This window comes from Canis aureus, chromosome 32, assembly GCF_053574225.1.
Source record: "Canis aureus isolate CA01 chromosome 32, VMU_Caureus_v.1.0, whole genome shotgun sequence".
Lineage (NCBI taxonomy): Eukaryota > Metazoa > Chordata > Mammalia > Carnivora > Canidae > Canis > Canis aureus.
The window spans coordinates 12,911,988-12,937,351 of record NC_135642.1 but is presented as its reverse complement, the minus strand read 5'-3'; the positions used below and the strand labels follow the sequence as shown (position 1 = coordinate 12,937,351).

Here is a 25,364-nt window from a genome sequence, read left to right as displayed (position 1 = left end):
CAAAACAAGGACAAACATTATATGGTTTCATTCATACGGGGAATATAAGAAATAGTGAAAGGGATTAAAGGGGAAAGGAGAGAAAATGAGTGGGAAATATCAGAGAGGGTGACAGAACATGAGAGACTCCTAATTCTGGGAAACAAACAAGGGTAGTGGAAGGGGAGGTGGGCAAGGGGTTGGGGTGACTGGGTGACAGGCACTGAGGGGGGCACTTGACAGGATGAGCATTGGGTGTTATACTATATATTGGAAAATCAAACTCCAATTAAAAAATATACAGAAAAAAAAGCAAAACAAAAATAGGTATCTATAGTTATTTATCTTTGATATAAGCAAAACAGGAATACAAGAAAACACACAAGTAAATCGTCATTCATGCAAAAGAGATTCAAGAAGGATAAACTAGAAATCAGAGTTTTTTTTTATAGGGTACAGGTGGGGAAAGTGTAGAAAGAAAGGAGGGAATGGAATCAGGTTAGTAGCAACGTTGGGGGCAGTCTTCAGGTACATCTTTTTGTATGTAGGGCTGACTTTCAGAATCTTAGTAATATTTCATATACTTCTAACATACCCCAATAATAAAACAATCCCCGGGTGGCGCAGCAGTTTGGCGCCTGCCTTTGGCCCAGGGCGCGATCCTGGAGACCCGGGATCGAATCCCACGTCGGGCTCCCTGCATGGAGCCTGCTTCTCCCTCTGCCTGTGTCTCTACCTCTCTTCCTCTCTGTGTCTCTCATGAATAAATAAATAAAATCTTAAAAAAAAAAAGAAGAATTTAAAAAAAAAAAAAAAAAAACCAATCGGATGTGTGTGAAGAAGGAGGCTGAGGAGCCATGTGGGCAAAGTGGAATGAAGACAGGAACAAATGTTAACTGTGTTAGAAATGAATAATCAAGTTTCAGGGAAAGAAAAGAACTCACTGAAGTAATGGAGGACTGGATATGTAAGGCTGAAGACCAAAAGAATGGTACATAAATGCTATGATTGACATAGTAAGTGTTTCTTATAAAGGAGTGGGTTGGTAATTTTGAAACTACTTTATATGTATACTGAAATTGAACAAATAATATGTTGTAGATAACAGCCAGTTTCTCACTGTTGGGAGCACTAAAGTGAAGCATTTGAAATTTGATTGAAATCAGAGCTATCAGTATAAATTCTTAGAGATACACACACACACACACACACACACACAGATATGTACAGAAATATAGTTGTGTGTGTATACATACGCATGTATGCGTAAATACTTATTTTCTAGCTCTTTGCTAAGAATGCCTAAAAACAGTGAGACCCTAGTAACAGTGAGTATATCTTGTACCCAGATCTTTTTTTTTTTTTTTTTTGTACCCAGATCTTGATTTCTAAATGCCTTTTCCTTTCTAAAAGGAACCAGAGCTCCTTGAAAAAGTAGTTTATTCCAGAATTTGGCAGGGAAAATAACAAGATGGGCCTTAAACATCTTGTAGTGCCAGAAAGTAAAGAAGTGCCTGAAGAAAGATGGGTATGGGGAATTGTCAAAAAGAATACAGAAGCAGGATCCCTGGGTGGCACAGCGGTTTAGTGCCTGCCTTTGGCCCAGGGTGCGATCCTGGAGACCCGGGATCGAATCCCACGTCAGGCTCCCGGTGCATGGAGCCTGCTTCTCCCTCTGCCTGTGTCTCTGCCTCTCTCTCTCTCTCTCTGTGACTATCATAAATAAATAACAAAGTTAAAAAACAAAAAAAGAATACAGAAGCAATCTGAAGGAGCTCCTCAAAGTCAGAATAATTGAGCACCGAAATTGATCATGATAATGAGCACCTGGGTGGCTCAGTTGGTTAAGCATCAGATCTTTATCTCAGTGTTGTGAGTTCAAGTCCCACAGTGGGTTCCATGTTGGGCATGGAGCCAACTTTTAAAAAAAGGAAAAGATAGTACTGAAGTTTAACACATAGATTAAAAGAAATACCTATGAGTCCATACTGTTTTAAATAAGCAAATAGGTAAGGTAGAAGGAGTAGCTCTCTTCCTTGTGGTAGAATTCAAGTTAATGAGTGCAGAAGGAAAGAAGGAAGTAGAGAACAATTATACAAATAGCACAGAGATAATTGTTGCAGACTGGATCCATTGATGAAGGCTGAAGTTAGAAGAGAAAAGGTTAGGGGAGAAACAGTTTGCACAAACCAGTTTGGACAAACTAAAAGCCTCTACTCAGCACACATATTAGCACAAAAAGAGTAACTATTGTGGTGAAAATTGGGGCAGAATCGACCTTACTCAAATGATCTAAATAGCCACTAGTAAGATAGGTTTTGATATCATGAACTTGACATGAGACACAGAGAAAAACACATTTCTGTGGTATTCTTGCCAGTATGCATAATGTCATTCCAGTCATGAGAAAATACCAGAAAAGCACAAATTTTTGAACATTCTGCAGAGTAACTGATTGGTGCCTTTCAAAAGTGTTCAGTATGCCATAAGAGAAAGATTGAAGAAATGTGACATACAGGAAGAGACTAAGGAGAGAAGCAACTAATAAATACATCATGAGATCCTGTTACAGAATCCTGGAACAGGAAAGAGGATTTTAGTGGAAAAATTGTTAATATTTAAGTAAGACTTGTAGTTTGGTTAATATCTTACCAGTGTTATTTTCCTTTTTAGTTATTATATTCTAGTTATATAAGATGCTTAAACTAGGAAAAACAGGAGGGATGGTAAGGGAACTCTATTATTTTTTGCAACTTTTCTGTAAGTCTAAAATTTGTTCAAAACAAGTTTTAAAACGTTATGGCAAGAATAATGCAAGGAACTGCTATGTTACTTTTACTCATACTTAGCAATTGTTTGCTTCCTTTGCTTTTGTTACATATATGCCTACCCCTCCCCCCCATTTTGAGGTTTAGTTTGACACTTTGTACTGAATTTCCTTGTAATATCAATGTGTGCTTCTTAAGAAAAAGGGCATTCACTCATATGGAACCACAGTGCAGTTATAAAAATTATCTAGTCCACAGACCATATTCAGATTTCATCAATTGTTTCTATAACTTCCTTTATAGGGCTTTTATTTTTTTCTTGATTCAATCCAGGATCCAATCTAGAATTCCATGTTTCATTTAGTTGTCACATGTCTTTAATCTCCTTTAAATCTGACACAGTGTTCTTTCATGACTTTTATTTATTTATTATTATTATTATTTTTTTATTTATGATAGTCACAGAGAGAGAGAGAGAGAGGCAGAGACACAGGCAGAGGGAGAAGCAGGCTCCATGCACCGGGAGCCCGACATGGGATTCGATCCCGGGTCTCCAGGATCGCGCCCTGGGCCAAAGGCAGGCGCCAAACCGCTGCACCACCCAGGGATCCCTCTTTCATGACTTTTATTTTTGAATAGTATACCCTTGTTATTTTGTACAATGTTTCAGAATTTGGGTTCATGTGATTCCTCATGGTAAGATTTGGGTTTTGCATTTTGGGCAGGATTACCAAAGCAGTGATATGTATCCTTTTTATGACACATTAGGAGGCACATGACACACCTATCCCAGTATGATGATACTCCTTCTATTCCTTGGTGTGTTGGTGCTTCTCTACTTTATAATTACTATTTTTCTCCCCATACCAATTAATAAGTATTATTGGAGAAAAAAATTAGGAATATTCTTTTTTTTTTAATTTTTATTTATTTATGATAGTCACACAGAGAGAGAGAGAGAGAGAGAGGCAGAGACACAGGCAGAGGGAGAAGCAGGCTCCATGCACCGGGAGCCCGACGTGGGACTCGATCCCGGGTCTCCAGGATCGCGCCCTGGGCCAAAGGCAGGCGCTAAACCGCTGCGCTACCCAGGGATCCCTAGATAGGAATATTCTTGATAAAAGTTATGGGGAACCCCTCTTTGTATCTGGTGAAGAGCCTTCAAAATGATGCCCTTCTGGGGCACCTGGCTAGCTCAGTGTGTAGAGTGTGCAACTCTTACCCTACAGGTCGTGAGTTCCAGCCTCTCACTGGGTATCAAGATTACTTTAAAAAACAAATAAAAATAATTTTTAGAAAATGATGCTCTTCTGATGATCAGGAATTCAATAGAAGTATTTGAGATTGTTGTCTTTAAAGTGGCAGTAGTTGCTTAAGCATTAGTAAAAGGAAGTTTTTGATAAAGGGCCTAAAAATTCCCAGAAGCAGACAGTCTGAGGTGGGAATTTTGCAGAAATGGCATTCTGGCCATCTATAACTTTGCACCCATTATTTCTTCAGAACTAGGGAGAGTGTTCTTTAACAGTTAGAGACTCACTCACTCAGCTGTGCCTATGCTTTGTCTTCTCCCATGTGGATCATCATGGAAATCAGGTTTCTTTATTGAGTTTTTTGTTTTAACTGAATTAGAAGACAAAATAAGCAGCTCATGACTGGTTTGTTGGCTGCGGAGTCATCTTGTGTTAGATCTGCCTTGGACTTTTTTGTTTGAGAAGCTGAAGCTTAAGTGTTGGCAGAAATTCATAGTAACAGCAGGTTTGTCCTTGCTGAAGGATAGAATCACAAATGGAGAGGCTAGTTTACCCCTCTCCTAACAATTTCTGCATATGAGTGCCTGCTATCTCAGCTTCTTTGCAGATTGGCTCCGGAAAGCAGTGTGTTTTATTTAGTCAGGATGGTGTATGTTGGATATGTTGTTATATTTTCCTAGTCCACTTCAAGTCTTAAATATAACTTAAATTCTTTCCAAAAGGATACAAAAGACTCTATTTAAGGCAACCACAGCACTAGCTTATTTTTCTCAATACTACTTTAGTAGCTTTGTATGTGTTTCTGAGTTGGTATGTTTGGATGACTTTATTTTTTTAAACCTTGAAGACTGGAATAAAAGACCGTGTCTGTTTACATAATCTTATTTCAGAAGGACTCCTAAATGAAATAATTGTTTTTAAATATTTTAGGCCAACAAGCAGAAAGCTTCAGCTCGTAACCTGTTTCTCACCAATAGCCGAAAGGTAAATTTTAGCTTTATATTTCCCATTTTATGTTATGCTGCAACATGTTAATGTTTGCTGCATTTGTCTCTTGTGACCTGTCGATAATAAATCTAGTGACTAAGGTGATTTCTAAATGTTTTCAATTTATTTTATAAATAAAATTACTCTTCCTCACATTTCTGGTATTTGAACCTTTTTGGATGAGACCATAACCTGCTCTGATACCTTAGGCAGATTGTGGAAGCTTCTTGCGCTCAGTCTCAGTCTATCTAAGAAATGATGGTGTTAATATCAGTACCTTCCTTTTAGAGGGAAGTTACACAACTTTGAAAGCTGTGAGATCAGATGAGGTAATGTTATTAGTTCTGTTTCCCTGGGCTAGTCACCCATCCTTGGTTCCTTCATCTGTAAAATGATGTTGATACTACCAACTTCATAAGGAGTTTTGTGAAGAATAAATTAGTTTAATATATGTTAGGCTTAGAGTGGGGCCTAGCATATAATAAATGTGTTAATAACTATTATTATTAATGCATGTAATACTTGGTAACTTCCCACTGTATCTCAGATCATTATACTTCTTTACTTCATCTACTAAGGCTATAAATATATAGGTTTCTCATTCCATATATTGCCTTGGGGTCTGGATCTGGGTCATAGTACCATGTGGGGACATGAGTCACATTGGGGGAGAAAGAGATGTGACCCTAGGAAGACTGTGTGCACTGAGCAGACTGAGGAATGCTGTGGCTTAAAGCTCAGGGAGAACTGGCCCTGCTGTTGGGTGTTCTCTTTTCTGTGAATGTTGTCATCTGCAGCTTGCCCACCAGTGCATGAAAGAGGTGCGTCGAGCTGCCTTGCAGGCCCAAAAGAACTGTAAGGAGACCTTGCCTCGTGCCCGCCGCCTCACCAAGGAAATGCTTCTCTACTGGAAGAAGTATGAGAAGGTGGAGAAGGAACACCGCAAGCGTGCAGAGAAGGAGGCCTTGGAGCAGCGGAAGTTAGATGAGGAAATGCGGGAGGTATGACTGTAATATAAAAATTTGAAAACCTTGATTGCTGCAGCCATAACCAGAGATTGGTATGTACTACATACATTATAAGTTAATCAATGAAATCATTGAAAAATCATTTAAAGGCATAATTTTGAGGATAGTAACTTGAGTAAACTGATTTTTATCCTTTCAGTGAGGTCCTCTTTCTAGCCTTCACCTCTCTTTTTCTATGCGAAGTTTTTCTGTTCTTTGTAGCCTTATTCCTCTGTATATTTCTGAGGACCAAAAAAAGAAAAAAACAGAGATGAACCAAAGAAAAAGAACACCGCATACAGCTTATCTTGGCTTGGTTCCAGGTACTGGCTGCAGTTTCTACCTTGTTGGAAGGGCAGAATTGGCTGCCAAATTTAGGGCCAGATAGAAACGATAGACAACTAGTCCAGTTTTGAGACGCATCCCCCACCTGTTTCACTGGTTTAACTCTCAGCCAGTATTCTTCTAAGCCTGATATCAGCTGATGTAGGTGAAAAGATTGTTCGGGGAAGCAAGAGGAGAGAGTAGGAGAACAAAAATCCTGTGCTGCCATGGGCAAACCAATTGTGATGTGTGGAAGGAAAGTTAAGGTCTGGAGGAAAGGAATCAAGGGATTGGTTGATGTTTTCTTTCAGCTATGGGTAGAACTCCTATCAGAGCAGAGCTGTGAGCTGTGGCCTCTTCTGAGCTCTTGATCTTCCCTCCTTATCATGTCGTTGAGGATGAATATGGACTTTGTCCAGTTCTCTTAAGTCCCCTGGGTAACCTTTATCTTCACATGTAAGATAAACATATTAGTGTGTTAGGAAACATTTGATGCTATCCAGAATACTTACCAGATTTAGAAGCATTTGAGAGTTAGTCACAGATCTTGAAATTTTTCAAGCAGCCAGACCTGTAGTCTAAGTTTGTGAGACATTCTCTCAGTTTTGTTGATAGTTAACCAATGAATTTCCTTCATGGTTATGTCTATGTCTTTCTCCAATCTTTTGGAATAAAACTATTTGTGATGGAACTTTATTATTCCTTTAATTTACCTTATTCCTTTAGGCATGTAGCAGTTGACTTTTTTAATATTAAAGGAGATATTTTTTGTTTTAATTTGGAAAGGTTTTCTTGATAATACATTAGCTTTGCTAAATACTAAACATAAACACCTGTATCCATTTTGAAAAATAACTCCCTGTTTTGTTGAACTGTTCTTTTAGATTTCCTACTGATTTGAATCTGGCTCAAGTACTGCAAAACCTTAAAGAGAAAGCACAGTTTTATGTACAATACTTTAGGACTGGTCTCCTTTATTGGCTAATAACCTCCTTGTTATGTTTTTATTTTTCATTTGGGGAGATAGTGGATCAAGGATAAGTCAGCTGTATGTCATATGAATTTTATTATAAAATAGTTAATGCAGAGTAATGACTAAGTATATATTTGTATGTTTGTATTTGAGCTATATTCATATTTTGTAGATCATTATCACAGATAACTATACATTGGTTTTGGGAGTGTTTTCTTCTTTTGATTGGCTTCTTATTCTCAAATATCTCCTGCATTGACTTTCAAAATAATTCATAGCTCCTGGTCACTTATTTTGACTTTCAGTGATGAAGATCTTTTAACATGTTTACATTTTTTAAGATACTAAAGCTATACACATGCATCTACACCCAGGTTATGGAATAAAATGCATTGGTTGAGTTTAGTTGGTGTCTCAGTGCCACTCTAGGAAAGTAATATAATAAAGAAATAAGTATTTTGTTTTTAAAATTTTATTTATTTATTTTAAAGATTTTATTTATTTATTCACGAGAGAGACAGAGAGAGGCAGAGTCATAGGCAGAGGGAGAAGCAGACTCCCCATAGGGAGCCCAATGTCAGACTCGATCCCGGAACTCCAGGATTATGCTGTGAGCCGAAGGCAGACACTCAACCACTGAGCCACCCAGGTGTCCCAGGAAATGATTTTATTTTATTTATTTTTTTAAATGATTTTATTTATTCATGAGAGACACACACACACACAGAGAGGCAGAGACATAGGCAGAGGGAGAAGCAGGCTCCATGTAGGGAGCCTGATGTGGGACTCGATCCCGGGACCCCCAAGATCACGCCCTGGTCCAAACCGCTGAGCCACAGGCATCCTGGAAATAAGCATTTTAGACACAAGCCTAATGAAGAAAAGATACCATGTTGTAAATGAGAGCAAATATATGTTATTATTAGATATAAGTGAAGGCTATTCTTTGCTGTAAGTCCACTGACTTGATTATAGTAAAATTGTGCATTAGCAGTTATTACTTTTCTAAAGGTAAAGAATGTGTAAAAGAATTACATGCAAACTATATATAAGATTTAGTGAATTCTATTGATCACATCTTGTATGTGATTGATGATTTGACTCTATTTAGTGAATAACTTTTTTCCCCTTTAGGCCAAGAGACAGCAGCGAAAATTGAACTTCCTAATCACCCAGACAGAGTTGTATGCCCATTTCATGAGTCGCAAACGGGACATGGGTCATGATGGAATTCAAGAAGAAATCCTAAGGAAACTGGAAGACAGTTCTACCCAAAGACAAATTGACATTGGTGGAGGGGTGGTAGTTAACATCACACAGGAGGATTATGGTGAGTCCTGAATCAGGAAGTAAGGTAGTGGGTACCCTCCATTTTTTTATATCTGAAGTTGTGCACATTATTATTATTATTACAAGCTTTATCTTGATCAGTAGGTAATGATTAGTAAAGGGGAATTTATTGCACTGGAGTAGGGAAAGTATAAGCAAACATACAAAATAACTTCTATTAAAGAATTTGAAAAGGAAAAAAGGAAAGGGTGTGTTTATATGATCTTGTAAGTTTGGGAATATTTTATATGTTTTGATTTGTTAGTAGAAATATGGAGGGTGTTGATTCTGTCTCAGCAGAGAAAATCACGTCACATATCAAGATTCTTGGTGATACAAGTCAAGCATGAGAAGGAGACTGTTGAGTTGTGGAGTTTTGTTTTGTTTTGTTTTTTAAGATTTTATTTATTTGTTTGAGAGAGAGAAAGAGCACAGGCACAGGAAGAGAGGGAGACAAGCAAACTCCTTGCTGAGCATAGGCTAATGTGGGGGGGTCTATCACAGCACCCTGAGATTGTGAGCTGAGCTGAAGGCAGATGCTTAACTGACCCAGTCATGACGCCTCTCAGTTGTATTTTTATGACCACAAGGGAAGGAATGAATTGGGGTGAAGTTTGAGGGGAATTTTACAGAAACTAGTGATCAAGATCACATTGAGCTCAGAATAAAAAGAATGAGCATGCTTGCAAGGATCTTGGGGGTTGCACATGTCTTTATTTCTTCTTTGGGAGTAGTTTCACCCAGCAGAAATCTATCAATTTTGAGGGATGCCTGGGTGGCTCAGTGGTTGAATGTTTGCCTTTGGCTGAGATCATGATCCCAGGGTCTTGGGAATCAAGTCCTATATCAGGCTCCTTGTGTCTGCTTCTCCCTCTGCCTGTGTTTCTGCCTCTCTCTCTTTATCTCTCAATAATAAATAAAATCTTAAAAAAAAAACAAAACCTATCACAATTTTGAATCCTCATTGTTTTGCTTTTCTTTGTTTTGTCATTGCTTTGTGCAAGAAACCCAGGATTAGGAGATGAGCTTAGTTTCCTGGTGGCTTCTGTGAGCTGGCTTGGGCTGCTAGAGATCATGGCAACCCTCTACCTTCATCGCCACTTCTAGGTCCTTACCTCTGTCATGTAATTTGAACTTTTCTGCTCTCTCATCCTCTGTCAGCTTAGGGATGAGTAAATTGAGGGAGTTAGGGATTGACAGTGTTGTGTGAGTTGTATCTTTGAAGGAGATCAGTTAGCATGTGATAATCTGTAAGTTTTCCTTTTCAGATAGTAACCATTTCAAAGCCCAGGCCCTGAAGAATGCTGAAAATGCTTATCATATTCATCAAGCTCGGGTGAGTTAGATTGAATTAAAGTAAGTAAAGAAAGTAAAGACTATACAGCATAGGAACCCCATGTAACAGCATCCAAGGCAGTATAAACTTGACCTTCTCCCACCAGCCCCATCCAAACAAATTTTATATTAGATTTTTAGCAAATTCCTTGATGAAGCAGGTAGTCATGTAATATGGCTTAGTGGCTGCTCATCAAAAGCATATTCTTAATTTAATTGTTAATTTAAAAATATTAGTAATATTTCATATATTGTATTTTATACATAATATATTATATATACATATGTACATAATATTATCAGAAAGTTTGTTCCATTTACCACAAGGTAGATATATTGTCATTATGAACTTTATTTGAATTTCATTTTTCCCTCATATTTTCTTCTAATGTGTTTTTATTTTCCAGACAAGGTCATTTGATGAAGATGCAAAAGAAAGTCGAGCAGCTGCCCTACGGGCAGCAAACAAGTCTGGCACTGGGTTTGGGGAGAGTTACAGCCTGGCAAACCCATCTATCCGGGCTGGGGAAGATATTCCACAGCCGACAATTTTTAATGGCAAATTAAAAGGCTATCAGCTGAAAGGCATGAATTGGTTGGCAAATCTCTATGAACAGGTGAATTTTAGAACTGTCATACCCACTCTTTCATTACTTGGTTTCCTAAAGTCGTCAGTTCAGTGTACAAGACAGTGCTTTAAATTTCATCCCTTTTGAAAAGCTTTACCCTTTGACAAGGGTCAGAAAGATGTCTTTATATTTTTAACGTGAAATTTTATTGGAGAATGTTTGTATCCTGTACATAGTTTGTCTTCGGTGGTCTTGGGTAAACCTGATTGTTTTTTTGCCTGGATGAAATTAGCTGAAAACCTGGCTTTGGCCTCTTCACCTCAGATATCATGATTCACAGTTGTAGCTATGGAGTTGGGAAAAGTAATCATCGCATTAGTGGGTAATAGTGCTGAAATGATATTTCTAATCACTTCTGTTTAAATAAGTCTGATAGTTTGGTTAGTTCTTTTGAACAGTAGATTGAACTCTGTGTAATGGAATGTGAGAGGTATTGACTGCATTTTTTTTTCCAGGGCATTAATGGCATTCTTGCAGATGAAATGGGCCTTGGTAAAACAGTACAGAGTATTGCCCTTCTGGCCCATCTAGCTGAGGTGGGTAAATGCAGTCTTTCTGTCTTCCCCACTCTAGATTCAGGGATGAGAATCAGCCATTATCAAGCGCTATGCTAGGCTTTGTAGCATATGAGGACAGTAGGACTAACTCCTTGCCTTCAGGGTCATTACAGGGTGACACAGTATGGTGAAGCATTTTGGTTTTCAAGACTAAAATAGTTGTTGAGAATGTGTGGTTTGAAATATTGCCCCCTGTCCCCTGTCCAGAGCCTTTAGTATAGGGCAAAGACATTGTAGTTAGTTAGACTAGAAGACCCAAGTCCGCATCTGAACAATGTGAACTTGGGCAATTCAATTCATCTAATCTCTTTTGTTCTGACTTCACTTTAATTCCCTGAGGTTAGTTTCTACTTCTACAAACTGAGGATAATATCTACTTTGTAGGAATTCTGCAAGAATTAAATGGGAAAATATGTATAGAAGAAAAGCAAAAACTCCAATAATAGTAAAATTGTTACTATTTTAGGAAAATAGTAACACATAAAAGGGAAAGCAACACATAAAAGTCAGGATGTCATAACTGCTTGGTAAATGATAGAAATTAGGACCTATAAGTGGTGAGGGTGGGACTAATTTCTTGGTATTTTTTCTCAAGATGTTTTCTGAGCAAATTCCTTGCTGTGTTATTATTAACATAGGATATTATACTAAGTATGCAGATGTGGGAGCTAGGCACCATTTTTCTTGTTATAATGTATTATTCTTAAGCTGCGCTTGTCATTAATTATAATTTTGAACTAAATATCTTCAGTTTTCCTGCAGTTAGCTGACCCAGTTTTTGTCTTTCAGAGAGAGAACATCTGGGGACCTTTTTTAATAATTTCACCTGCTTCTACACTTAACAATTGGCACCAGGAGTTTACTAGATTCGTTCCTAAATTTAAGGTAAAAATCCAAAAATTTCTGTTCTTTATTTTAAAGATTTTATTTACTTATGAGGGACAGAGAGATAAAGAGAGAGAGAGAGGCAGAGACACAGGCAGAGGGAGAAGCAGGCTCCATGCAGGAAGCCTGATGTGGGACTTGATCCCGGTTCTCCAGGATCAGGCCTTGGGCTGAAGGCAGTGCTAAACTGCTGAGCCACCCAGGCTGCCCTCTGTTGCTCTTTAAAATAAACTTTCTGACTTTTCTTTTGCTGCCTTACTAATTGGTCTGAGTTTTGAATTTTTTCCAAAATACTTTGCATTCAGCCCCTTTAAAAGTTACTGACGGGTGGAGCTCATCAGTTGGTTAGGGGTCAGCTCAGATCAGGATTTCTGGGTCCTGGGCTCCATGCTCAGTGGGAAGTCTGCTTGAGATTCTCCCTACCCATCTGCCTCCTCTCTCCCTCACTGGCTTTCTCTCTCTCTCTCTCGTACGTGTGTGTGTGTGTGCTCTCTCAAATCTTTTTTTTTTTTTTTTTTAAGTTACTGATAGGAGCAGTAGGAGAGTGTATTACATCGTTACATTTCCTAAGTGAGAAAGCTAAAGTCCAATTTCAATGATTTGCTGCATTAGCCACATGGATTGATGCTCCTGGTCAAATAGTAGAAAATATTTTAGAAAATATCTATCTTATTGGTTTAACAGAGATTCTGGCAGGACATCTGGGTGACTTAGTGGTTGAGTGTCTGCCTTCAGCTCAGTGTGTGATCCCAGAGTACCGGGATCAAGTCCCATATCGGGCTCCTTGCATGGAGCCTCCTTCTCCTGTCTCTGCCTCTGTCTCTGCCTCTCTCTGTGTCTCTCATGAATAAATAAATAAAATCTTAAAAAACCCAAAAAACTAGATTTTGGCAAATCCCATTATTAGGGCACATATCCTGTAACTTATGGCATTGTTGTGTCCCCCTCCCCCCGGATATATGCATAAATAATCCATTTTCTTGATACTTTTAAAGTCAGATCTTTCGAACTAGTCCAGATTATAATGTCTAAGGTAGATAATGAGAAAGTTGATTTTTAACTAATTTAGAGGGAAAGAAGTGAGATTGAGGTCAAAAGTAATCAGCAGGAAAGTATGTTGCGTTAAGTTGGGTAAGAAATGGGTAAGATTTATTAAACAGGTTTAATTGTGGAAAGTTACTGAGATGAGAAAGAATGGGTAAGATTTATATTGCTTGCAAGTATAACTGGGGAAATCAGTTAAATATGTGTTCTGTCCCTAAAGTAATGTAATGATAATGAGGTTGCTTGGTGAAAAAGATTTTATGGAAATTCTGTATCAAGAGTTATTGTTATGGTCTCCCTGATTTGGGGTCTCCATAATAATACTGGGTTCCATGCAATATAAAGGGCACAGGATAAGGTGGAGATGGGAGTCAGATGTTTTTTGGCTTATGTATTGTAAGGAATAAGGACACGTCTGGGATATTCCACTTTAGGATACCTTTGTGGCTATAGCCCCACCTCTCTGATTGTAGATTTAAAAAAGGTTTACAAGGCACATTAAATATATAGCTTTTAATTTGGCTAACTCATTTTTGAATTTCTAAGATGATGAGATCATTCTAAGGGCGCCTGGGTGGTTCATTTGGGTAAGCGTCTGCCTTTGGGTCAGATCATGATCCCAGCATCCTAAGATGGAGCCCCACATTGGTTCCCTGCTCAGCAGGAAGACTGCTTCTCCCTCTCCCTCTGCTGATCTCCTTGCTTGTGCTGTCTGGCTCGCTCTCTATCCCCCCACACCTTCTCTCTGTCAAATATATAAATAAAATCTTTAAAAATAAATAGTTTTTTTCAAAAAGATTATTCTATGTCAGTTTGTTGATTATTTCTGTAGACTTGTTTGCCATTTGGAATATGGAGCTGCCATATTTTTTCTGCATTCATTCATTCATTTTTGTTTTCTCTTCCAGTACATGTTGAACAGTCAGGAAGTTGAAAAATTAAGTCTTAAAAATTTCCACCAAATCACTTGAGTTTTCAGTATTAACTTTACTGCTTATTAGATGGCAATGCATTACTGCTTGCATCATTGATACAATGTCCTTTAATTTTGTTCCTGTGCCTGGAACTGAGCTTTCATTTGCATGTTTGAGCTTCATTTTGATTTTATTATAGGGATCCGTAAAATATGGCCTTTGGGCCTGTTCCAGTTGCCACTTTCGTTTATACTAATTTTTGTTGTTGTTGTTGTTTTTAATTGTGATAAAATACACATGCATAGGGAGAGCACCTGGCTGACTCAGTTGGTAGAGCATTCAACTAGATTTCAGGGTTGTGAGTTCAAGCCCCACACTGGGTGTAGAGATTACTTAAGAAAGAACAAAAAACACATGCATAAAATAGACTAATACAAAGTGTACAGTTACTAGCATTAAGTACATTTACAGTATGATGCAATGATCAGTGCTGATTGCAAAATTTTTTCACTGTCCCAAACAGAAATCTTTTCTCCATTTTTTAAAAATTTTTATTTATTTATGATAGTCACACAGAGAGAGAGAGAGAGAGGCAGAGACACAGGCAGAGGGAGAAGCAGGCTCCATGCACCGGGAGCCCAATGTGGGATTTGATCCCGGGTCTCCAGGATCACGCCCTGGGCCAAAGGCAGGCGCCAAACCGCTGTGCCACCCAGGGATCCCGAAACTTTTTCCCCATTAAGCAGTCACTCCCTGTTTCCCTTTGCCTCCAGCCCTGGCTACCACAGATCTGCTGTCTCTGGATTTGCTTATTCTGGATGTTTTATCTAACTGGCATCATATAATAGGTGGCCTTTTATGTCTGGCTTCTTATTCTTTTCACATATAATATCTTCATGTTACAATATGTGTCAGCATGTCATTCTTTTTTACTATTGAATAATACATCATTATCTAGACACACATCTATTCATCTCTTAGTGGTATTTGAGTTGTTTCTACTTTCTGGCTATTGTTAGTAGCACTGTTGGGAACATTCATGTACAGGTTCTCATTTGAACACCCGTCCTTTTTTCTTTTTTTCTTTTTTTTTTTTTTTTTTAAGATTTTATTTATTTATTCATGAGAGACACAGGCAGAGGGAGAAGCAGGCTCCATGCAGGGAGCCTGACGTGGGACTTGATCCCAGGTCTCCAGGATCACATCCCAGGCTGAAGGCGACGCTAAACTGCTAAGCCACCAGGGCTGCCCCCATCCTGTTTTCATTTCAGTTATTTTGGTATGTACTTAGAATTGGAATTGCTAAGTCATTCTGAATTTAACCTAATTAAGGAATCTGCCACCTGTTTTTTTTTTTTTTTTACAGCTGCAAGCTAAAAATAGTTTTCATGGTTTTAAGCTATTGATTTAAAAAGAGCCCTATTTCATAACTAATGGTATATGAAAATTAAACATGTATATGTTGAAACACAACCATGCTCTTCTGTTTGTTATTTATGGTTGCATTCTTACTAAAACAGCAGAGTTCAGTAGTTGTGACAGAGATCATATTTCCTGCAAAGCCTAAAATATTTATCATTTGCCTGTTTACAGAGAAGGTTTGATGACCTCTGCTCTATCGACTCACTGTTTCTTCCATTACTCTGTTGCATTGTCAGAAATATGTTCACTTCCCTACAGAACATAGTTAAATACAGACTCTTCTCAGTTTGAGTTCAAAAGATATTTAGATTTATGATGAGAACATCTGAAAGTTCATTTTATTTGGCAGGTATCTGAGTAACATTTGTTTTATAATTCTAGTATGACCAGTGCTTCTGACTTTCTTTTTTCCCCCCAAGAAATATGGTTTACATTTTTTCCACAGTTAATGTTCAATTTTCATTCCTAAATTTGGCTATTTTGTGTGTTTTCTATTTCATTTCTGCTGTTTTGTTATTATCTACTTTTTTTGTGCACTTTTTTCTTTTTCTAACATCTCAAGATAGAGCTTAGATTGTTGATTTTTAGCTTTTTTCTAGTTAGTATATTTAAGGGCATTTATTGCTTTCTAGAATGACTATAGCCACCCAAGGGTTTGATGTGTCACATTTGCATTATTCTTTAAAATAATTTCTAACTTCTATTTCAAGTCCCTATTTGATTTCTGACTTATTTAATAGAGTGAATCTTGCACCAGGCCAGCAGTTGGTAGAGCATGCAACTCTTGATCTCAGGGTTGTGAGTTCAAGCCCCACGTTGGGCCTGCTTTTAAAGAAAGAAAGAATGAACGAAAGAGAGGTTCTTAATTTCTAAGCAAAGGATGATTTTCTAGGTATCTTCTTGTTACTGATTTTCAGCTTAAATCCACTATGATAGAAAAATGGGCTTCTTATGATTTTAATCGTTTGAAATTTGTTGAACTTTTCTTTTATGGCCCACCATATAGTCAGTGTTTAGAAATGTCTTGTATCTGTTTACAAATAGTAGATATTGTGCAGTTGTTGAGTGTAGCGTTGTATGTGTTGATTAGCTCAGGGTTTTTTCAGCTCTTCTGTATCTTTACTGATTTTTTTGTCTGCCTCTATAATTACTAATTGAAAGAAGTATGTTAAAATTCGCCACAGGGGCACCTGGGTGGCTCAGTTGGTAAGTATTTGACTTCAGCTCTGGTCAACTCAGTGGGGAGTCTGCTTGTCTCTCTGCCCCTCCCCTGCTTGTGCTCTCTCCTATCTCTCTCAAATAAATAAGTAAAATCTTAAAAGAAAAAAAGAAAAAACCACCAATTAAGGGTTTATGCATTTTTCTTTTTTTTTTAATTTTTAATTTTTTTTATATTTCTGTTTTCTTCTTTCCATTTTGCTTTATATTTTAAGGCTGTAAGTTGTTTTACAAATTTACAATTATTTTATCTTCCTGATGGATTGAACCTTTTATTATTACGAAATTCCTCTTGTTAAGACTTTCTGCCTTAAGCCTATTTTCTCTGGTATTAAATAGATTAGCTTTCTTCTGGTTTTATGTAGTATCTTTTTCTTTCTTTTACATTTAACCATTCTGTTAACATTTAAGGTTTTTTCTTGCCTTTTATTTGTAATATTTATGCTGACTTTATGTAGTTATTGATGCATGAAGTTTAAATCTGCCTTGCTGTTTGCTTTCCGCTTCTTCTACTTCTACAACTTTCCTTTTTCTCCTTTCTTGTGTCCTTTGGCTTGATTAGAATTTACTACTCTTTCATTCCTTCTTAGTTTGCTAATTATGTATTCATTTTATTCTTTAGTAGATACCCAGGAGAATACCCAGAAGTCAAGGAACATGCATCCCTGACTTTTTGTTACTGTTCCCTGACAGTACAAGGCTTTATTATACTTCTTTGTTTTATGTTGTTTTTCAGAGAGGGAGTGTGAGAGAGAGCCTGTGAGCAGGGTGGGGTCAAGGCAGAGGGAGAGGGAGAGAGAATCCTGAGCAGGCTCCACATCCAGCTACAGACCATGGACACAGAGCTTAATCGCACAACCCTGAGCTCATGACCTGAGCCAGAATTAGAGTCGGATGCTTAACCAACTTAACCACCCAACTTAACGTGCATGGTTATGGTTATCTATACATTTTAAATTTATTTAAATATATTCATATTACCTACTCACTATTTTCATTGATCTTCATTTCTTCCTGTATTTTTATATTTCATTGTAACTGAGATTTTTCAAAAAACAAAAATCATCAAGCTACAGATCCAAGAAGCACTTTGAAAGAAAACCACATCTAGAGAGACATCACAGAAAAAGTGATAAATTTTACATTCTTTTATTTCTCCATGCTTTAGTCTAAATATTTCCTTCTGACCTGTTTCACTAATATTCTCTAAGCTGCATCTAATTTGTCATTAAACCCATAATTGAATTCTCAGTTTTAGTTATATTTTTCAGTTCTAAAAATTTCCTCTGGTACTTTATAGTTTCTAGTACACCACTGAAATTCCCAAGCATATCTTTTCATTCCAGGAACAAATTAGCAACTATTTTTAAAAAGTCTCTTTCTGATATTTTCATCATCTGGGTCTAACTCTGGGTTTATTTCCTGTATGTGTTTTTCATACTGGTTTTCAGTCATGGAATCTCGTCTTCCATGTGTCTGGAGGGTTTTTTGTTGGTTTTGTTTGTTTGCGTTTTTATTGTATACTGGACATTATATAAGAAAAATTCTAGAGATAATTGTGGGATCTGTTTTCTTCTTCCAAGGAGGCTTTATATGTGTTTAGATTTGGTTTTGTCCTCTAGTGATTTGGTAGGGTGGGGGCAGCACTAATAATTCAAAGTCCCCACCTTAATCTAGTCAGGAATTGAAATGATTCAGAGCTGGGATTCAGTACTTCTTAAGGCTTAAGGCACATCTATGTGTAGCTGCCCTTTCCTGCCCATGGGTATGTATCCTAGGATTCCCATCATAAGGCCAGGAAGGTGGGTGGTTATCAGAATTTTTCCTTCTTGAACTACAGTTTTTGTTCTGTAGACCCTGCATCTCTTCAAAACAAAACAAAAACAAAAAATTCTGCTCAACTTCTTAGTTTCCCAACTAGAACTTTTGGAAAGGATCAGTCAACACCTTTAAGAAAGACATGTCCCAGCTGTCAGGCTTTACTTTCTGGATGGACTTTCTTTTCTGGATCTTGACCCTCTCTGATTCTGCTCTGCCACAGTAGTGTTCTGAAGCCTTCAAACAAATGTATGTATGCTTTAATTCAGTCAGCAGGAAGAGTGCTAACAGCAGTGACAGAAGAGGAATTCTCTATTCATTCTTTACTTTTTTTTTTTCTTTTTTGCTTTAGGTTCTTCTAAAGTCCTTCTGAATAACATTTATAATGATGCTTTTTAAGATTATAAGTAAGAAGTAATCTGTATAATGGTCCTTTTTCCAGGTGCTACCGTATTGGGGAAATCCTCATGATAGAAAAGTTATCAGGAGATTCTGGAGTCAGGTAACTTTTAGCTTAATGCATATACACATACGCCTGCATATTATATACACACACTATACATATGCCATCATTTCTCCATTTTATTTGAGTAACTTCTCATGTATAAAATCTTATATATATTTCTAGACACTAGGCAAGTACACTTTTTTACTTCTATAACACTTTGCCCATTATAGACATCATCTAGACTCTAAGTCCAGGATTAAATAAGAACTCTTAAATAAGCTGAAGACTAATTTTTAATATGATCTGTAATTAAGGTAAGTACTTTAAAAGCAGTTATGGTTTAATTCACTACACATCTACCATGTGGGAGAAGCACATCTTCAGTAGGACTGTCTTAAACTTCTTAGCCTTAGAAAATAAAGTCTATTCCTCATTATCTTATGTATTATTAGGTATTTATTTTCATTATTCCCTTCTTATATTTACAGAAGACCCTCTACACTCAGGATGCCCCCTTCCATGTGGTTATCACCAGCTACCAGCTGGTGGTGCAGGATGTAAAGTATTTCCAGCGGGTCAAGTGGCAGTACATGGTGTTGGATGAGGCTCAGGCACTCAAGAGTAGTTCCAGGTAACACAGTTAATAGAAACCAAACTGTAGACTGAAGCTGTATAGGTATATAGATATATGATACAGATAACATATGATACATACATATACCAGTGAATAAAGATCAGAGAGGTTTCAGAACATGGTATGATATGGTCTACATATACCATGTATATGACCAGAAAAAAATTACCTTTTGCATTTTACATGGAATACAAACAATGTTTAGAAACAGGGTTTTTCTTAACTTTTATTTCTCTACTCAATAATTATTGCATCTTAACAGGTCTTTGTTCTTCAGGGAACATTTTTGTGGGAGAAGGCTCGTTGCCCTTTGATTCAGAGATTATTTTGAACAAGAAGTCTTAATAGGAAGTAGAATATTACATTATACAGATTGTAGATTCTGTTTTATGCAGGTTGTCTTGGTCTCTGGATGGTTATTAGAGCCACAGGATTTTTTTATTGTCAGTTACATGTTTAAAATATCCTCTTACCTTCAAAACTACAGACTAAATAGTCAATCAGTACTTGACCTTAAAGTGTTAGTGGTATTAAATGTTGCTTTTGATGCATTTTTATTAACTGTTGGTGAGCCCATAAGACTTTCTTAGAGATCCATTTTAACTGACAGGGTGGTACTTTCTATCCTCTGTCATACATTACTTCATATTATACTCTGTTGAAGAAGGACATGCTTATAGCCAAGGGCAGTATACTCAGTTTGCATTTTCTTCTCATACTCTTCCACTGTCTCTCCATTGATCTCTCTAAACTCACTGGAAGCACACATACTAATAATCATAAAGCTTTCTACTACAAGATAAATACCTTACGATTAAATGGCTTGTGTCAACAAAACGGACCAAAGATAGTAGAGTACTTTGTCAAGCCAGAAAGGATCTTATTCTGCCCATTTGAAGGCTATTTTTTCTAAACCTAATACCAGGTTTTCAGTTATATAGGCGTCATTTCCTGTCCTCAGCTTTGTTGAATAGTATTTTTCACTGTGTACATGGTGGAGTATTTGATTCTGGGTGTTTGGTAGTTTTTTGGAAAGCATTTTTAGAAGTATAAGGTCTTAATAGGATAAAGAAAGATTTACTGCTAACTTGGAATTTGTAATTCATTTTACTGAACAGTGTTCGTTGGAAGATCCTCTTGCAGTTCCAATGTCGGAATCGGCTTTTGCTAACTGGAACCCCAATTCAGAACACCATGGCAGAGGTAGGCAATAGTTAAGGCTTCAGTTTTATGCCTGCCTTAAATGGAATGGTTCTAGCACAGAATAGAATTCTTTTCCATGCCCACTTGGAACATGAAGACCCTCTACAGAAGGGGTCTTCATGTACAAATTAAAATCCACACTATAAAAGGGAGAATTTGACCATAGCTTGCTTTCAGTGGGTTTTTTAGGCATCATTCCTATTATTCTCTGGCATAAGCAAATAAATTCATGTATTCCTTTGTACTTATGGAATAAATAGTGACCACATTAGGAATTCTATTCATCTAATGCAGAGAAGTTTTTATGATAGATTGAGAAGGTAATATTCTTTGGCACTGAGAGGAGCTAAAATTCCTTATTTAGAAAAGATAATTTTTCATCTAGAACAGGGATCAGAAAACTTTCTGTAAGAGCCAGAGAGCAAATTTTTTTTTTCGGATAGTATATATTTCAGACTTTACAGGCCATATAGTTGCTATTGCAGCTACTCAACCTTGCCATTATAATATGAAAGCATCCATATATGATACATAAAGAATAGGTGTGGCTATGTCCCAGTAAAACTTTATTTATAAAAATAGTTGACAGAAATGTTTAATAAATAGTTGGCAGACCAGCTTTGGCACCATAGGCCATAATTTACTGACCCCTAATTAAGAGTTATTATTAGCAAGTTATTTTACCTTAGATTGTGTTCAGTTGTGAAATGAATATTTTTAAATATAGAAGATCTTTAAAACTATCCCACTGCAAAATCTGAGCAGGACTTGTACTTTCCAACTTTTAGTTTGAAATTAATTGAAAAATAATCTCAGTTTGCTTATAGCACCTTATAGAATTAAGGTTGGTTGATGAGGCATGTTCTTACACACTCATTCCTTCTCACCCACTCACTCACACTTACACCTATACCTAGACACAGACATATACACACACCTGCAACTTTCACTCTCCAAACCCTCATTATATCCTCACACACTGTCATTTTGTTGTCCTACAGTATTTCACTTCTTTTGTTTCCAGCTCTGGGCTCTACTACATTTCATTATGCCAACATTATTTGATTCACATGAAGAATTCAATGAATGGTTTTCCAAGGACATTGAGAGCCATGCCGAAAACAAATCTGCCATTGATGAGAGTGAGTGCTTTTATGAACTTTCTTTCTGCCTATCAGTGTAGGCAACCACATAATTGAGTATTTGCTTCTATGTGAAGAATTTTTCTTCTATTCGTAGAACAATCAGGATGAGGAGAATGTTTCTCTTATAAAGTAATTATGTGCTTTGTTCATCTTTAAAAGAGCCAAAAGGACTAATACAGGTGATGCTGCTGTACTGTAGACTATTTAATCAAGGTAGAACAGGTAGAATTCATAAAATACCATATTTTGGCTTCAGAATCCTCATTTTCTATGTAGTTTCTAAAAAATTCATATCAGAATTATATTCTTTATGGGATGAGGGAAGGTTTTTATCCTGTGATAAAAACCGAAATATTAGAGGGCTCATTTTTGTTATTTTTTTTCTATATTAGGATTTGTTTCTACTGAGAATATTTTAAGCCTTATTTATCAATACTTTTGACCTTGTTGAATAATGAATTTTAAGAGCCTTATGAGGGGGTAGCCTGGGTGGCTCAGCGGTTTAGCACCACCTTCAGCTCAGTGCGTGATTCTGGAGATCTGGGATGGAGTCCCATGTCAGGCTCCCTGCATGGAGCCTGCTTCTCCCTCTGCCTTATGTCTCTGCCTCTCTCTCTCTGTGTCTCTCATGAATAAATAAAATCTTAAAAATAAAGAGCATTATGAGGTATTTATTACATAGATATGAATGGACATCTGCCAACTATTAGAAAAGTCCTAAAGTATTTTCCTATACTACAATTTGTTCATTTGCTAACACACTTTGAAAAAATGATTTTGGGGGAACACCGGGAGCCCCAGATAGCTTCCATTCAACCGGTGTGAGAACTCTGTCCTTGATAAAATGATCCTAAAACACTCTAAAGGTGAATTCTAATAAAAATAAAGTGGTCCTTATTGGTCTGAGTAAATGATAGAAAAATGCATTTGCCCCATCAACTATAGGTGGATTCTGTGAAAATTCAGACTCTTTGATTTCCTATTTAAGGAAAGATTAAATTTCAGTCTTCTTTTAGAGGTTCATTAAGCCAAAAGTTAAAAGAACAGTTTAGTGAGAGATGATCATGATACTTCTTTTGTTTGTGTTAAATCAATATAATGTGTTATTTGTCTTGGGCCTTTTGGCATTTTAGATCAACTCTCTCGCTTACACATGATCTTGAAGCCATTTATGCTGAGGAGAATCAAGAAGGATGTAGAAAATGAATTGTCTGACAAGGTAAGGAAAGAAGACTTCATCAGTTTAAGGCTTAATAGGCACCACCTTAGGGTTTCAGGACAAACCCCCCCCCCCCCAAAAAAAAAAAAACCCTCCTTGGTAAATATTTAGTTGAAGGGCGAATAGTTTGAGAAAAGACCATTAAACTTTAGTGGATCAAAGAAGGCTTAAAATGAGTCAGACCAAAAAAAAAAAAAAAAAATGAGTCAGACAACCAAGGCAGGTAATATTTTTTTCTTTCTTCTTTTTCTTTTATACTTTTTATTATTATGAACTTGAGACATTATAAAAGTAGAAAAAATAGTATACAAACCCTCTTGTAGTCATCATACAGCTTCAACAGTGATCAACTCATTTCCATCCCCATCCCTCTAGACTATTCTGAAGCAAGTCTCAGATGTCTTATTTCATTTACAAATATGTTCTTATATATCTTTAAAACATTTCGACTTTTTTTTTTAATTTAATCTTTTAACAAATCCATAACTATGGGGTCCCTGGGTGGCTCAGTTAAGTGGCTGACTCTTGATTTTGGCTCAGGTTGTGATCTCAGGATCCTGTGATCAAGCCCCAGAATCGGGTTCCTCATTCAGGGAGTCTGCTTCAGGATTCTGGTCTCTCCCTCTACCCCTCCCCCCACTTGTATGTGTTCTCTTTCTCTCAAATAAATAAATCTTTTTTTTTTTTTTTTTTTTTTCAAATAAATAAATCTTTAAAAAAAATTAGACATAACCATATATTATCACCTCTGCTAAAGAAAACAATAGTTCCATTGTAATGTCACGTATCCAGTCAACTTCCCCATTTTTCTCAACTTCCCCATTTTTCTTTCTGTGTTTCTCTTCCCTCCGTTTTCCTCCCAACTTCTCCCTGCCTCCCTCTTTTTTCTGTTAAACAATTAAAGAACTTTTGAAATTGCGATCTGAGCAAGGCCCACACATAGCATTTGGGTGATACATGTCTTAATTATCTTTTAATTCCTCCCTACTATTTTTCCCTGTTGAAGAAACTGAGTTACTTTTCCTAGAGTTTTCCACATAGAGGATTTTGCTAATTGCATCATTGTGGTGTTGTTTAACATGTTCTTTGGTCTCCTCTATTTCTGTAAACCGAGAATTAGATTTAGAAGTTGAGTGTGCTTCGGGTTGTAATATTTTTTCTTATACTAAGCCAGTAATTTTGGTGTGTTAGGGTGCCTGGCTGGCTCAGTCAGTGGAACGTGTGACTCTTGAACTTGGGATAATGAGTTCGAGCCCCATGTTTGATGTAGAGATTACTTTAAAAACTACATTTTTTTGGTTATAAATATCTTTTTTTGAATCCTTATCAGACTTCTGTTATTTTTTTCTTATCTCCTGTGAATCCTCTCCATATTCTGCTTTCTTCTTCTTTCCTCCCAGTACCTAGTCCTTCAGAGTTCTTCCCCATCTTCCATATATCCCACCTGTTTCTCACAATTCTACTCTCTACCTACAAGGCATCTTCCAAGGTTCTTGATGATATCAGGTGATTCTCCTATATCACTGTCAGAAGGTTTGATTATTTTGAAATTGGTAACTCTATTTGGAAGATTGTGGTGGGAATGTACCTTTAAAGAGAAGAGTATCCTTGTACCTTTATTTTATTTGTTTTTAAGAAAACTTGATGACTGTTTTGTGAAACTGGCTGGTTTTAACTAAAGAGTAGTGTTGCACAGATATACCTGATAGAAGGAAAATACTATATAAAACAATGAATTCTTTTATATCGGAAGGGGCTTAAAAAACTAGCGGTGTCATAATTTCTGCTACTTGGTGAGTGGGGATGTGGTTAGAAGATGTAGTATGATTCTTAATCACCATGCATAGTATTTTTCTTAAGATTTCTTAAACATCAGTATTGTTTCTGATTTGTTTTTAAATAATACACTTCTTTATTAAACTCTTATTGCCTGATAGCCACTGGTATATAAAGATGTAGTGTCCAGGTTCTATTCAGGTTCCATTCAGATTTCCAAGGGAGATAAATATATAACTAAACTAATATTGTATCATAAGAGATACAGTGATTGTCTATGTGAAGTATAATAGGAACACAGATAAGGGAATAGTTCTGTTAAGGAAGGTTAGAGAAGGCATCAAAGCAGAGATGACATATGTGAGCTAGGTCTGGAATGGTAAATTGGCATTTACTAGGAAAATGTGGTAAGGAAACAGGTGGATGCTAAGCAACCAGAGCATTGTGAACAAAGGTAGAACAACATTCACATATGCAGCATGTTTAGCAAACATTATTCA

General features: G+C 36.9%; 1 protein-coding gene across 1 annotated transcript in view; it reads left to right on the top strand.

Moving 5' to 3' along the window:
- INO80 (INO80 complex ATPase subunit) overlaps nucleotides 1–25,364 on the top strand; it is a 129,802-nt gene that overhangs the window by 37,986 nt on the left and 66,452 nt on the right. Inside the window, exons 8-19 of the mRNA XM_077880663.1 lie at nucleotides 4,928–4,981; nucleotides 5,782–5,985; nucleotides 8,423–8,618; nucleotides 9,886–9,953; nucleotides 10,360–10,569; nucleotides 11,037–11,117; nucleotides 11,928–12,023; nucleotides 18,882–18,941; nucleotides 19,376–19,518; nucleotides 20,640–20,724; nucleotides 21,749–21,866; nucleotides 23,003–23,088. Of these exons, the coding sequence (XP_077736789.1) occupies nucleotides 4,928–4,981; nucleotides 5,782–5,985; nucleotides 8,423–8,618; nucleotides 9,886–9,953; nucleotides 10,360–10,569; nucleotides 11,037–11,117; nucleotides 11,928–12,023; nucleotides 18,882–18,941; nucleotides 19,376–19,518; nucleotides 20,640–20,724; nucleotides 21,749–21,866; nucleotides 23,003–23,088 (1,401 nt within the window). The remainder of the gene's footprint in view (nucleotides 1–4,927; nucleotides 4,982–5,781; nucleotides 5,986–8,422; nucleotides 8,619–9,885; nucleotides 9,954–10,359; nucleotides 10,570–11,036; nucleotides 11,118–11,927; nucleotides 12,024–18,881; nucleotides 18,942–19,375; nucleotides 19,519–20,639; nucleotides 20,725–21,748; nucleotides 21,867–23,002; nucleotides 23,089–25,364) is intronic.